This window comes from Engystomops pustulosus, chromosome 4 (assembly GCF_040894005.1).
Source record: "Engystomops pustulosus chromosome 4, aEngPut4.maternal, whole genome shotgun sequence".
Taxonomy (NCBI): Eukaryota; Metazoa; Chordata; class Amphibia; order Anura; family Leptodactylidae; genus Engystomops; species Engystomops pustulosus.
Window position 1 is genome coordinate 118,848,684 of NC_092414.1, and position 15,924 is coordinate 118,864,607.

Here is a 15,924-nt window from a genome sequence, read left to right on the forward strand (position 1 = left end):
AGTCACTGTTGCCTTTCTATCAGCTCGAACCAGTCTGCCCATTCTCCTCTGACCTCTGGCATCAACAAGGCATTTCCGCCCACAGAACTGCCGCTCAGGGGATGTTTTTTCTTTTTCGGACCATTCTCTGTAAACCCTAGAGATGGTTGTGCTTGAAAATCCCAGTATATAAGCAGTTTCGGAAATACTCAGACCAGCCCATCTGGCACCAACAACCATGCCACGTTCAAAGGCACTCAAATCACCTTTCTTCCCCATACTGATGCTCGGTTTGAACTGCAGGAGATTGTCTTGACCATGTCTACATGCCTAAATGCACTGAGTTGCCGCCATGTGATTGGCTGATTAGAAATTAAGCGTTAACGAGCAGTTGGACAGGTGTACCTAATAAAGTGGCCAGTGAGTGTATGTGTGACCCAAACCGGAAGCCTACCTCACCTGCACACATGGCCTTGTGCAACAATTTTTTTAAAATATTCAGTAGATCTTATAAAATGCTTGTCAAATTCAGTGTTAATTTTAGAATTACAGAAGCAGAGGTACAATTAATCTAATTCATCACCTTATGTTAATCACTTTCCACAAACACCACACTGAAATGTACATAGTAGTGTGAAAAAGTTTTACCTGCCAGATGTGTCCTTGTTTATTTGTTGTTGTTGGGTTTTTTTGCATTAAAAATGCAAAATACAAGGTGCCCCCAAGTTAGCAAATGTATATTAAAAGAATGTTGAATTTATGTAAAGAGCAAAGCTATTAAATCAATAAATCCTGTATAGTTATATGGTGCATGTATAAATTATAATACATAAAATAACCCCATCAAACTGTAAAATAATGTAGCTACATTATTAATACACACATTTTGTTTGTATCCTATAATTTGTAGATTAATAGAAAATAATATGCTATTTATGTCCTATGTTTAAAGGAAATTTACCATCCAAAACAAGCATTTTAAATCATGAACACTATTTATAGATCCAGACACACGACTGTGGTATCTTTTTATATTTGTTATCCATGGCCTCCTTCCTTCTAAAATTAACTTTTAAAATCATGCTGATGAGTCATAAGTGATATGGAGGAAGGGGGTTTTACATGATCACCTCTGTGCTCTGTTTTCGCATACTGTTACACTGTACAGTAGCAAGTATCCTCCCCATGCTCCCTCAGCACTGTCACCCCTCTCTCTGCCTGTGATCTCACACAGTGGGAGGAAGTGCTACTCTAGAGTGTAACATCCTGTAAAACCAGAGCCCTCTGCATAAGGAAACTATGGATAACACATATAAGAGAATTACCAAAGTCACAGTGCCTAGATGTATGAGGGATTGTCCCTGATTTATTATGCTTGATTTTAATGGTAGATTTCCATTAATAAGTATAAATAAAGTTTACTATTATATGTATTATTATACTTTTCTATTGCAAAAGGAGGGGCTATTTTAATCAAAATAAAACAATACCTTGTCTCATCTAAAATCTCAACAAAAATGTATAAAATTGTTTATTTTACTTTACAGACTACTTCAATTTTACATACAGATTGGAAGTAAGAATGGGGGCTCTTCCTGTGTCAAGCCAAAGTCAAGGAATGAAGGTAGCTAATTGTATTGCCTGCATGTCTTTATTGCTTTTATTTCAAAGATCTGACAGATGTGTTGACCCTTAAATAATCTTCTTGGTGTCTTGAGGATAAAATATCTAGTTTTTGCACTGTATAGTATAACAGGTTTGCATAATATTAACATTATGATAGATAACACAGCTTGACCCATTCCATAAAATTTGGGTATAAATTACAATAACTTTTTTTAAAATGCTTAGCAATCATTTTTTTTATCATGAAATCCAGATTTTTTTTATATGTTATCAATATAATATATAAAACAAGAATGTGATTTAGTCACAAATGTATTTTATGTATTTTATTTGAGCAATACAAAGTATTTAACCCCTTATCACCGACACTAGTTTTCAGCTCAATGACCAGACTCGATTTTTCAAATCTGACAAGTCTCACGATAATTGGTTATAACTTCGGAACGCTTTAACATATCCCGGTGATTTTGAGAATGTTTTCTCGTGACACATTGTACTTCATGTTAGTTATAAAATTTAAGTGATAAGTTTTGCATTTCGTTCTGAAAAAAAGTGAAAATTTGGCAAAAGTTTGTAAAAATTCTTCATTTTCCAAGTTGGAAATGTTCTGGTTTCCAGACAAGATGTAAAACTACCCAAAAAGTTTGATAATTAACATTTACAGAATATCTGCTTTATGTTGGGATGATAATTTATGCTTCCGGTCATTTTTCTAGGATGTTATGAGGTGCAGAACTTTAGGTGCGATTTTTCTTATTTTCATGAAAATTGCCAAAACTCACATTTTGAGGGACAACTCAGCTTTCAAGTGACTTTGAGAGGCCTAAATAATAGTAAAACCCCATAAATTACCCCACTATAGAAACTTCACCCCTCAACGTATGTAAAACAACTTCTATTAAGTCTATTAACCCTTTAAGTGTTTCACATGGGTTAAAAAATATGGACCTGTGATTTAGAAACTATTGAATTTTTTTGGAAAATACATTCATTTAGGCCAAAACTGAAATTTTCAGAATAAATTAAATGATGAAACGCACTGCAACGCTTGATGCCCAATTCCTCCCGAGTGTACTGATACCCCATATGTGGTGGTAAACGGCTGTACGGGCGCACGGCCGAGTATTGAATGAATGGAGGCGCCATTCACAGCAGATTTGTATTGTCACATTGTACGACCTATAAATTTTTATTTTTTTTGGCAATACAAACATATGAGGGCTTATGTTTTATGGGATGAGATACAATGTATAGATAATTTATTTTGGGAGTCTAAAGCTTATTCTTGAGATTTTATTAACTATTTCAAGGGGGACACAAACAAAATCATCAATTTTTATTTTGGATTGTTAGCATTTTTTTTCCCCCCCGCTCACCGTAATGTAAAAATTATATTTTATCTTTATTCTCTGGTTCACTACGATTGCGGTGATACCTCATTTATATAGTTTTTCTTATTTTTGCTTAATTTTCCTGAGCAAAACCAATATTGGAGAAAATTGCCTTGTTTTTACTATTGACAACTTTTCAGGGCCATAACTTCTGTATTTTTCTGTTGTCAGATCTGGTTGAGGGCTTATTTTTTGCGAAAACAGTTGTTCTTTTCAGTCGTATCATATTAGGGAATGTAACTTTTTTTGATCACTTTTTAGAACATTTTTTGTGATGGTGTTTGATGAAAAATTGTATATTATGGGAAGTTTTCCGAGTTTTTTTTTTACGTAGTTCACCGAGCGGGTTCAATATTGATTTAGATTTATTGTACAGATTAATACGGATGCGGTGATACCAAATATGTATGTTTTTGTGTTTTATTTACTGTATATGCATTTTATGTGTTACTGGGGAGATTATGGGACTTTTATTTTATTTATTTATTTAAGTATATTATAAAAAGTTTTAATTTTTTTTTTTTACTTTTTTACATTTTCTACTTCTTGGCTTGAATAAGCGATCATCCGATCGCTTATTCAAGCCTTTACACTGCAATACACTTGTATTGCAGTGTATAGTGTAAGTAACTGGAAGGCAGGACCCGGCGAGAAGAGGAGCCGATAGCCTCGGGTCACTCGTCGGGACCCGGGGCAGCGGCAGGAGGGATCGGATCCCCCGGTAAGCACACCGGGGGGGTCCGATCTACGGGGAACACGCTTACGCGCCGCGGTCATGCTTGACCGCGGCGTGTAAGGGGTTAAACACCCGGGATCGGAGTTTTTCCGATCCCGGGTGTTAGTGCCGGGTCTGGGCTGTGATATCACAGCCCGACACCGGCACTATACTGACCCGGTGTCCCGAAATCTTCTTCTGACGCGGCGCCGTAGAAAGGCGTCGCATCAGAAGAAGTACCCTTAATGACCGCCGTAAAAACCCGATAGGGCGGTCATTAAGGGGTTAATGAACTAGATCACAAATCTGAACTGCATATTCCAGGTGTGGCTGAACAGTGACAATATAACATCCCTATCCAAAGAGCATAAGATGTTTGCCTCCAGTCTGGTTTGGCTATTATCTCACATCATGTCACTATGCTCTTTGTTAGTCGTGCTTATTGTAAATGTGGTTTTATTGTACCGGTGAGGCAAAGCTTTCCTTATCCCATCTGTGCTGTTACGTACCCCTTAAGGGTGTGCAAGATTATATAACTATTGATTTCACAGTCACCTCCTGAACACACGGTTACCAGGAGGCCCAGGAAGTGAGATAGAATTGTCCAAACAACCTCTTGTATGGAACAACACTCACCAACAACTCTGAAAGGCTGAGAGTCCCTTTTCATTTGCCTTGGTGAAACAAAACCCTGTCAGTATGGTAGTTCTGCCACCAGCCTCTGATTAGATATAATCCCGCCCATAACAGGATTATATCGGGCCAGAAGCCAGGCCCTGTATTTATATAACTGAGACAGAGATGTAGGACTTTGTATATTGTGATAAAAGTACAACCCAGGTTAAACATAAATGTTTTATCAATTTAAGGGCACACTAGACAATAGTGAAGAATAATAAGTTACTGAAACTTGAAAAAATGTCAGTTCACCTAATGCAATGAATCCACCATGTAACCACCGGTGCTCAGAAGAGGAAAGGGGATACATGAGAGCACTTATCTATCCTCCAGAGCCGCATTGGTATCGGCTAGTAGCAAGTTTTAGATTTATTAATTACAGACCATGATTAAAAACTGATAAAAATTTTTATACATTTGAAACGCGTTGGTCTGTGTACCACACATGCACCTATTCCAGTGATGGCGAACCTTTTAGAGACCGAGTGCCCAAACTATAACCAAGTCACAGAACACAGAAATTTAATTTGTGATTTATACTCCCTGCTCTCTCACAGCTTTCATTCATATCAGCCCCCTGAGGACAACCAATTAAGCAGAAGCTAGAAGAAATTTGGATGATCATTGTAGCTTCCCTCCAGTGTCCCATAAACAGGAAGAATTGCCAGATCTGTCCACACCTTCCCACTCCTTCAGCAGTCCCAGGTAGTCCTGTCACTTTAAAATCCCAGACAGTCCTGGGCTGTCTGGGACTGCAGGAAGATACCTGGAGTCCTCTCTGGTGAAGGCCTGGGTGCCCACATTAAGGGCTCTGAGTGCCACCTCTGGCACCCGTGCCATAGGTTCGCCACCACTGACCTATTCCATTTATACTGTTTTTAATGTTATTAATAAATCTAAGAATGTTTACTTCTATTGGAGTGCTGGAGAACCTTTTTCTATTTTTCTTAAGAATAATAAGTATCAGCAGTTGAAAGTTAATTACCATGCGCTGCACCACTGGGGAAGGGATGGCCAGCAAGTTCCTTGTACCTACTGCCTTTGAAGCTGATATTGTGAACAAATATTTCCCCCAGAAGATAACAATGGCCACAGGACTTCATGTGGTTTTAAAGGCTGTGCAGACAAACACGCCCTCCCCTAGGTGGGAGCTTTTATGCTTCCTACCTGGATCAGCAGGATCAACCTCAGATGAATTCGAACTTCTTAATGGGAGGTTATATAACTACTTTTCAGGTCCCATCAGACTGAACACAACCTACTTACTATAATCATATTGAATGTTCTGCATATCTTTTCATCTGGAGCCTCCAGAATTGAAACCAAGGTGCACATTTGCCCCAATACCCAGCTCCTAGAAATGTATCTGGCTCGGACAGCCCATAATTTCATAATTTTTATATATCTTTATTCACCAAAGATCCTTTTAAAGTTCTTATGAGAGCCATGGGATCTAGCCTGGTTAATAGGGGTTGTGAACACTAGCTTACCCTAGCGTTGAAGCTCTCTCTTTGGGGAAATATTTACACTATTCATATTGTAATTAAGATAAGCCTGCTCTGTTTAGTATGCACATGGAAATCTAGCATGACCCTCCTTGTTATGATTATCACACTAATCTTGGAAAATCTATTTTTAAATTCCCAGAATCCTCAGCTGAGTGTTCATGGCCATTTAGTATCTATACCTGTATCAGTAGGCCTTCAAAGGCAAATTGTCCGTAATGAGTTTAGTCAAATGGAAAAGCTATATTTTTTTCAGGGTTATCAGAGTATTAGAGCTAAATATATATGCAGCAAAACCCATCTCTGTATAAAGAGAGCTCAGCCAGTGAGCTCTCTTCAAACACCCTTCATAGCTTGTTGACGGATTTATATCCGTTGGTGAGCCTGCAGGAGTTAAGGGATATAAATACTTATGCCACTATGTTTATTTAGTATGTTTCATTCAGAAAGCCCTATTACTGCTATTTCAAGAAAGAATGCTCAGAAATGTTTGAAAAATGTTATGTTAAATACCTTTTTTTTACCACTGAAAAATATGGTTTTGGAAAGTTTACATAGAAAAATCATGATTGCATTTTACATAACTTTTTATGTTACAATTTCTCCCTATTAAATGATTAAAAACAGTACTGAATATTCCCTAAAACATACACTGTTAACAAGATGAACAACATAAAAGCCTTGCAAATTTTATTGTGAGGTACAATTGTATGTTCTTTCTTAAAATTAGTTTGCCAAAATGTTTATATAAGTGAGATAAGAATGAAGAACTGTATACTTTTAGTTTGATTTGTCTTTCCGGGATACATATTAACTCTGCATGGGTTGACCTCACTTAAAAAAGTGATGCTGACAGCCACAAAAAGACACCACAGAGATTTTTGTCTTACACAAGAGCACAGACAGGAATTCTAAATAAATCCTTTGTTACATGCAAAATTTGCATTTCATTGTCACCTTTAGGTTTTTCCCTCTGAATACTAGATACAAAAACAGTTTATTATATTTCAAACATGTTTTGTGTAATTGTCATAGATCTTTTGTATATCTTCGATTATAAAACAAAAAAATGATAATTTTTTTCAATTAGATTGACCGAATAACTGACACGAGTGCACTAATAAGTTATATTTTGTGAGATTTCTAGCACAGTCAACTTGTTTTAGTACTCAGTTCTTATATAGACTATGAAGGAGAGTTCACAGACGAAAACTCAGATGAATGGTCAAAGACAAGACTGGTCTAAGATTAAAGGCCCATTTAAAAATAGAAATATTTCAACATGACATATAAAGTTGAACATTTAATTTAATATTCGTTATTCAGAAAACTGAGATGTCTCTTATTTATAATTTAGTATTGTGTTTTCTGAACAGCCAATTTTAAGTGTTTGCTGGAACGAGAAGTAACTTCAGTTCCAAGTGATTACAATGCATATATTTTATTAGGCCGGGAACACACAGTTCAAATGCTGCTTAGTTTTCATCAAAGCAAACCTGTAAGGGCAAAGCAAGGTTTAGGATGTTGGCTGCTGCATCTCCTGCACTCCACGTAGCACAACCAGCCAAAAGGTGTGTTTGAGATGAAGTGGAAGACCAGGTGAGTATTGCTACACTGCTAATGGTAGTCTACTGAGGAAGAATTGATGAGAAGTTTCCTTTTATTCGATTTTTGGACAACATTTTGGAAGCAGGTCACTTCCTTCTTCAAGTCTAATAACAGCAGAGCAACAAAACCTTAGGAGCATTTGGGACGCTGAGCCCTGAAGTCTAATAAAACGTAAATGAAGCTTATCTTAACTTTTAGTGAAGGTGATAATAGTAAACTAATAAATATTTTCTTTAATGAACTCTATAAAAAATTTACTATTATCATCTGTACTAATGATGTATGCAATTTTGTTGAAAGTTTTGTTACGGCTTTGTAGTGAGTGTAGTTGCAGCTCCCTGCAGAATGGGTAACTGACCATGCCTCAATGTAGTGGAAGCGCCAAAGTTGCATCTGTCCCTGGATTGTTCTCTGGATTGTTTGGGCAAAATGTAATATACTCGTGTACAAGCCGATTTTTCAGCACAAAAAAAGTTGGGCAGGCTGCATATTACTGTCGGCAGACTGGGCAGTGCTGTATACTACTGGGGGAAGGCTTGGCTGTGCTGTATACTACTGGGGGAAGGCTGGGCTGTACTGTATACTACTGGGGGCAGGCTGGGGTGGCTGTATACTACTGGGGGAAGGCTGGGCTGGCTGTATACTACTGGAGGCAGGCTGGGCTGGCTGTATACTACTGGGGGCAGGCTGTATACTACTGGGGGCAAGCTGGGCTGGCTGTATACTACTGGGGGCAGGCTGTATACTACTGGGGGCAGGCTGGGCTGGCTGTATACTACTGGGGACAGGCTGGGCTGGCTGTATACTACTGGAGGCAGGCTGTATACTACTTGGGGCAGGCTGGGCTGGCTGTATACTACTGGGGGCAGGCTGGGCTGGCTGTATACTACTGGGGGCAGGCTGTATGCTACTGGGGGCAGGATGGGCAGGATCTGTACTATTGATATATGCAATTTTGTTGAAAGTTTTGTTACGGCTTTGTAGTGAGTGTAGTTGCAGCTCCCTGCAGAATGGGTAACTGACCATGCCTCAATGTAGTGGAAGCGCCAAAGTTGCATCTGTCCCTGGATTGTTCTCTGGATTGTTCGGGCAAAATGTAATATACTCGTGTATAAGACGATTTTTCAGCACAAAAAAAGCTGGGCAGGCTGCATATTACTGGGGGCAGGCTGGGCTGTGCTGTATACTACTGGGGGAAGGCTTGGCTGTGCTGTATACTACTGGGGGCAGGCTGGGCTGTACTGTATACTACTGGGGGCAGGCTGGGGTGGCTGTATACTACTGGGGGCAGGCTGGGGTGGCTGTATACTACTGGGGGCAGGCTGGGCTGGCTGTATACTACTGGGGGTAGGCTGGGCTGGCTGTATACTACTGGGGGCAGGCTGTATACTACTGGGGGCAAGCTGGGCTGGCTGTATACTACTGGGGGAAGGCTGTATACTACTGGGGCAGGCTGGGCTGGCTGTATGCTACTGGGGGCAGACTGTATACTACTGGGGGCAGGCTGGGCTGGCTGTATACTACTGGAGGCAGGCTGTATACTACTTGGGGAAGGCTGGGCTGGCTGTATACTACTGGGGGCAAGCTGGGCTGGCTGTATACTACTGGGGGCAGGATGGGCTGACTGTATACTACTGGGGGCAAGCTGGGCTGGCTGTATACTACAGGGGGCAGGCTGTATACTACAGGGGGGTGGCTTGCTATATACTGGGGGGGGGTCTGTGACCAATGCATTTCCCACCCTCGGCTTATACTCAAGTCAATAGGTTTTCCCAGTTTTTGGTGGTAAAATTAGGGGTCTCGGCTTATACTCGGTTCGGCTTATACTCGAGTATATACGGTAATTACTTTTTCCCCCACCTATTTATTGGTAAAAAGTACTAGTATTGATAATTACACAGGAAGGACAGGTAATATAGTTCTGTTTATTTTACTTGTTAAAGGGGACCTGTCACCATATTAAGTCCCCAAATTCTATAGATAGTATCTTGTTCCTACATTTGTAAGTTTACAGGAGGTCTTTTTATATCTTTTAAAGTTGCAGCATGTCTTAAAAAAAGTTATTTTATTCCTTCCTAAGATGCAGTCAAGGAGGTGAAGAGCCCAACCAAACAATCAGGCAACCTCGCCTCCTGACCACCGTTTGCACTGCCTACTCTGCCTCTGACCATCATCTGTCACTTTCCACTGCAATTTGCTCTTGCCAATATAATACTCTGGTTATCCAGAGTTTTTGTGTTTTCGTAGTACACATTGCTGGCAGCAAGCTGCCAGAGAGGCACTCCCATGAGGCTCTCCCATAATGTGTAAAGCGGTCCACTGCGCATAAGTGGGATCTTCATATAGCAGGATAAAGACGGCGCAATTAGGAGCCAGGGTTTGGCCGCCAGATACATGGAGTGGGCCGAGCAAGCAGCAGTCAGAAGGTGGCACCACCTCCTTGACTACATCTTACAAAAGAATAAAAGATGAGTTTTCACTCATGCGACAATCTAGAAATATGCTAGAAATATCCTAAAAAAATAATCCTGTGTGGTAACAGTTCCTTTTTAAAACTTCACTTTGCTATGTGATGTTAGACCAACATTTTCTTTAGTTTACACAGAAATGAACAGTGGACACACTGAAACATGTTTTCTTTTTAATGTTGTTGAATGAATCTAGTGTGGGTTTGTTCAATTTAAGGTACATCATTTGAATATGCCTTTATATTTAGAAATTTTATTCTTTTTATACCTTTAGGTATTATTGTCCAATACACAAATGACAATGGAATCAGTTGGAATTTGCTGCGGGAATTGGATTTCCTTTCATATCTGGATCCACAGCTAATTTCTATAGAGTTACCTCGTGATGCAAAGACATCTTCCACTGCTGTTAGATGGTGGCAACCCCAGCATGGTATGTTGAAAACATTTCCTGAAATTAACTCCTTTACACAGCTCTTTTTGATTTTTAAGTTTTCATCTTTTATTCTCCACTTTCAAAATTTGTTAGTGATGATATTTAATATCCCATGCTATGTACTGTGAAACTGAAAAAAAATCCAAATGTGGTGAGAGTGACAAAAAAACATATTTGCGCCATATTTTTTTTGGTTGTCTTTATGTCTTTCACTAATTGCTCCATATGAAATGTCCTCTGTACGATCATGGATATAACAAATTTTTATGTGTTTTATTAGGTTTTAGTAGATTTAGTAGATAAAAAATGTAAATCTTTTGTGTAAAAAAAAGTATTCATTTTTCCATATTCTAAGGCCAAAAACTTTTTTATACTTCTGTGTATTTATCGGGATGGAACGATGCTTTCCTTGCTACCATTATGGGGACTGAAAGACCCTTTGATCACTTTTTATTTAAATTCTTATGTGTTGCAAAAATGGCAGTTAGGACATTTGGAGGCTATTTTCCATTATGGGGTTCACTGCCGGGAATAACTATTTCTATATTTTGATATATCGATAGATTTTGGGATGCGACAAAAACAATGCAACGATGTTTATTATTTAATTTGTTTATTTGTACATTTTTTCTAATGAAGAGGGGTGAATTGAACTTGAACCCTAGGTGGTCTAACTGATCCTAACATACAGGGGGTAAAGAAAGTATACAGACTCCTTTAAATTTAAATTATTAAACAAGAAAAACTGAAATATTACATGGTCATAAGTATTCAGACCCTTTGCTGACCTCACAGCTCACAGAACATGTGAGAGCACATGAGAATGATGAGGTCTAAGGAACTGCCCAAAGAGCTCAGAGACAGAATTGTGGCAATGCACAGATCTGGCCAAGGTTACAAAACAATTTCTGCAGCACTCAAGGTTCCTAAAAGGACGGTGGTCTCCATTATTCTTAAATGTAAGAAGTTTGGGAGGATTGCAAGTCTTCCTTGACCTGGCCATCCATCCTAATTAAGCAATAGTGAGATAAGATCCTTGGTGAGAGAGGTAAAAAAAAAAAACAAATCACTGTGGCTGAGCTCCAAAAAGTCAACTATAACTTCAGCCCTCCACCAGTCTGAGTTTTATGGCAGAAGATGCCTCTACTCAGTGCAAGACAGTGCCTGCATACAGTTTGCAAAGAAACACATGAAGGATATGTGGAGAAAACCAGGCACTGCTCATTACCTGCCAAATTAGTAAAACATGCTGGTGGTAGCTATTGGGTTATTTCACAGCTGCAGGGACAGGATAACCGGTTGTAAATGAAGGAAAGATAAATGAAGCCAAGTACAGATATATCCTGGATGAAAACCGTTCCAGAGTGTGCTGGATCTCAGACTGGGCCAAAAGTTCACCTTCCAAAAAGACAATGACCCTATGCACACTATAAAGCAGTGGTGGCGGAACTGGGCTCCCTAACTTCTATAGTTACTATAAGCCAACAATCGCCACATAGGTACTGGACATCTTTCACAAACGTTCCTCACAGCTGTGGGTCGGGATGGAATTAGAACATAACCCCTCGCAGGCACTTGGTGGCCCACCCCACCTACCAACATAAATCTTTCACCACTCCTAACAATGGATGAACAATTCCATAATACATGGTCCTCTTGGATAGATCATTGGTCTTGTAAGTGATGTACCTTAAGTGCAGACACGGGATAAGACACACGCTGTCTATTCCCCATCCCCCATATCCCCCTACCCTTTCCTATCCCCTTCCGAACCCCTTCACCCTATTGTATGTTGTCTTGTCTTTTATCTGTAAAATACCCCCAAGTTTTTCAACTACCCCAAGTTGATATGTTGATTTGTTACTGTTAGAAGTTAACTTATTGCTTTATATGCAATGTATACCATGCTTTAAGAGTGCTTACCTAGATCCTTTGAGTGTATACACATGCCTAACTGTTATGTAATGCATCACCACCTTCTCTACTACTATGCAACAATCAATAAAGCTTGATGTTGAACCATAAAGCAGTGGTGACGAACCTATGGCACGGGTGCCAGCGGCGGCACTCAGAGCCCTTTCTGTGGGCACCTGGGCCATTGCCCCAGCGCACCAGACAGGACTCAAAGAATCTTCCTGCAGTTCCAAACAACTTAAAAGATGCTGCTTTCAGTCATATTTTGATACTTACTTTGCTACTTGAGACTGTGGCAAGATGGAGAATGAATAAGCAGGTCGAAATTATCTTTGGAGGACCTTCTGCTGGCCCCACAATTCTTTGTGAACAGACACTGGAAAGAAGCTAAAATGATGCAAATTTTCAATTTTTCTGCTGTGTTGCTGTCCTCAGGAGGCCAATTTGATTGGTGAAGAACAGGGAGCAGTAAGTTACTGCTTTAATTTTTGGTTGGCACCAAGGGGGGGTTTGGGTTGCTTTTTGGGCACTCGGCCGCTAAAAGGTTCGCCATCACTGCTATAAAGCAATGGCTCAGAACAACTCTGTGACCATTCTTGACTGGCACAGAGCTAAACCAAATTGAGCATCTCTGAAGAGACTTGAAAATGACTGTCCAGCAATGTTCAACATCAAACCTGAGGGACATGGGAGTGGTTCAGGGGTGCATTGAAATCCAGTGATCGGGAGAATGAAGAAAAGGCAGGAGAAACCTAGGAGATCCTCAATTTGTGACTGAAGGGAAGGTGGTGAGATTACCTACTGAATGTGAATTGTGACTTAGAAGAGTTGAGCACTGACCTTTTTTTTTTTATCTGTGTGAATTGGTCACTATAGTGGGAGAGTGCCGGTTCAGTAGCTCCTCTGTTTCTTCTTTTTTTGTCCCTGTTCTTTTTCCGGAGGTCGAACTTTTTGCAATATTTAACATTTCCCATATGCCTACTTTACATTTTAATAATTTTTGAAATGTCTGGATAATTTATTTTGATGTCACGCGGCTTACAATTCGAATATCGATTTTCCGTATTTTCAGTATTGACTATTTTGGGGATAAATACCATTTTGAATGAAATTTTACATATTTAACATCAAAACCCCCTTTATAATCAACCCATTTTCAAATCTGCACCCCTCAAACAATCAGAAACAACTGTTAACGCCTTGAAATCTTCTTAGTAATGAAATCAAAATGGAGGTGAAATTCAAATTTTGTTGGTTATGTGTTCGTTTAGCCCTAAAATGTACACATATCCAAAAGATGAACAGAGAAAACCCATCTTATAATTTATTCTGCAATTCCCCCCCGAGTACAGAGACCCCCCACATGTGGCCATTACCTGTTTTATGGGTGCACAGCGATACACAGAAGGGTAGGAGCACCCTTCAGCTGCCAGGATTTTAGTTTTTCCACTGGTCCCCTTTGTAGGCTATAAAATTTTTGCTTTTTTCGTTATTGGGGCCATGTGATGGCATTTTTTTGTGGGATGAGAGGCTTTTTCCAGTGTCACCATTTTAGGGTTGTTATCCCCTATTGTTGAAAATTTAGGAACTTTTTTTTGTGGGCAGGAATAGAAAAGCATCAATTCTGTACTGGTTTTTTCTGCACTGTGCCTTCAAGATGATGTCAGAGACACCATTTTTCAGGCACTGCCAGCAGGCAGCTCTGGGGTCCTGATGGGACCCCAGGGCTGCCATAGCAACAGTCGGTGCCCCCTGAAAACGACACGAGGGGGGGGGGCGATCGTGGGGGAAAGATCCCCCAAAGGCAGTTTAAATGTTGTGGTCACACTCACGTCTGTCCCGATGTCGCTGAGTCACTGAGCTCAGTGTCCAATATATCGGACGCTGAGTGCCAAGAGGTTAATAAATGTTTAATAAATATATTGTTTAATTAATTAGCAAAAATAGTTACATTTCAGTTTTTTTCTGTCAAGATGCGGTGCAGAGTGTATATTAATGAGCAAAAATAAAACACTTTTTGATTTTACCAATTGGCTCCAATGAAACAAAAATTTAAAAATTTAAAGGGGTCTGAATACATACATGCTGATGCCTGATGAAAGCTATGGTTCGGAGATGAAACACGTTGTGATCTCTGTATGTAATAAAGCAGACTCTTCTTTGACATCGGATCTCTGTGTGAGTTCTAAAAACAGCGCTGTACTGACGTCTCCTCCGGGTTGTGATATAATGGGGCTTATTTACTAAGGGTCAGTGGATCACACTTTCGTCGGAATTTTAGAAGTTTTCGAGATTTGCCCCGCCATTGGATTGTGGTATGGCTGCCCTTGCTTTCATGCGACAGAGATCGGGGGCGGGCCAACGCATTCGGACTGAGCACCGGATTTAACTTTCAAATTGTGTTGCAAGATCAAGCACTTACATGCACCGGGAAAAAGGTGAACTCTGGTGGACCTGAGCAGGGAAGCGACACATCCACGATATCAGGTGCATGATCTTAGAGAATCGTGGCAGAGTTCCTTCTCGCCGGACAATGAACTTTCGGGGAGCGCGTCAGGACAGGTAAGTAAATGTGCCTTTCCCCTGTAATGTCAGAAGCTGCAAAACTTGTCCTCTGATTTTGACCACAGACAGGACCCAGATCCCTAACTTACAGCAGGAATATGACATCCCAGCCACATTATAATGTTCCACTTCTATTGTGGTCCTGATTGTGTGCACAAAATGTCCTGCGGGCCTTTATGTTGGAGAGACAGGACAAAAACGTAAAGGAAATCAACCATTTTAAAATGGTCATTCTGACCCAAACATACATAGGGGTAGGTAAGTTAATGCTGGAGGTGGTCTTGATAAGGCACAGAATCCGCTCAGTGCCTGGTCACTAGCATAACAATGCATGCACCTTGCATGCTTGAAACTTCTCCCACCACCCTCCCTCACTCCTGAGAGCCGGTGACGTCACCACACGGTGAAACACAGCCATACTGAAAAGCGCATGGCTCGGTGACGTCACCGTCTCTTGGGAGTAAGGGTGGGGGGAGAAGTTTCAAGCAAGCAAGGCGCCTGCAATTTTATGCTAGTGACAAAGCGCCAAGCACCCTGTGTCAGGGGACCAGGAGCGCAAATGGGTCATTTGCCTAGTGTATAAATCTATTTTTTTTTACAAAACTGAAGGTTTCTGTGGCTTATCAAAACCACCTCCAGCATCAGCTTACCTACCCCTGTGTAAAGGTATGTTTGGGTCAGAATGACCATTTTGAAATGGTAGTTTTCCTTTTTGGCATCGCCACACAATAAAACATGAGCAGAAAAATCTACCTACAAACACTTCTGCAATCCTGGTCGTAATACCATGGATATGAAGGTTGTACTATTAACCCCTTAACGCTCTGCGCCGTAGCTCTACGGCGCAAAGGTATAAGGGATGTATGAAGAGGGCTCACGGGCTGAGTCCTCTTCATACAAAGGTGGGGGTTTTTGCATTTTGCAGAAAACCCCCACCGCTAATAACCATGTGGCATCTAAAAAACGGCCATCTTTAATGCGATCGCCGCGCCCCCGAACGTCATCGGGGGGCGGCGATCGGTTGCCATGGTAGCCTCGG

At 40.4% G+C, this 15,924-nt stretch overlaps 1 protein-coding gene across 4 annotated transcripts in view; it reads left to right on the forward strand.

The window, feature by feature from the left end:
- RELN (reelin) overlaps nt 1-15,924 on the forward strand; it is a 510,672-nt gene that overhangs the window by 370,220 nt on the left and 124,528 nt on the right. For all 4 annotated transcript variants that reach the window (XM_072147208.1, XM_072147209.1, XM_072147211.1 and 1 more), the window contains exons 31-32: nt 1,527-1,603; nt 10,245-10,403. In XM_072147208.1, coding sequence (XP_072003309.1) covers nt 1,527-1,603; nt 10,245-10,403 — 236 coding nt within the window. The remainder of the gene's footprint in view (nt 1-1,526; nt 1,604-10,244; nt 10,404-15,924) is intronic.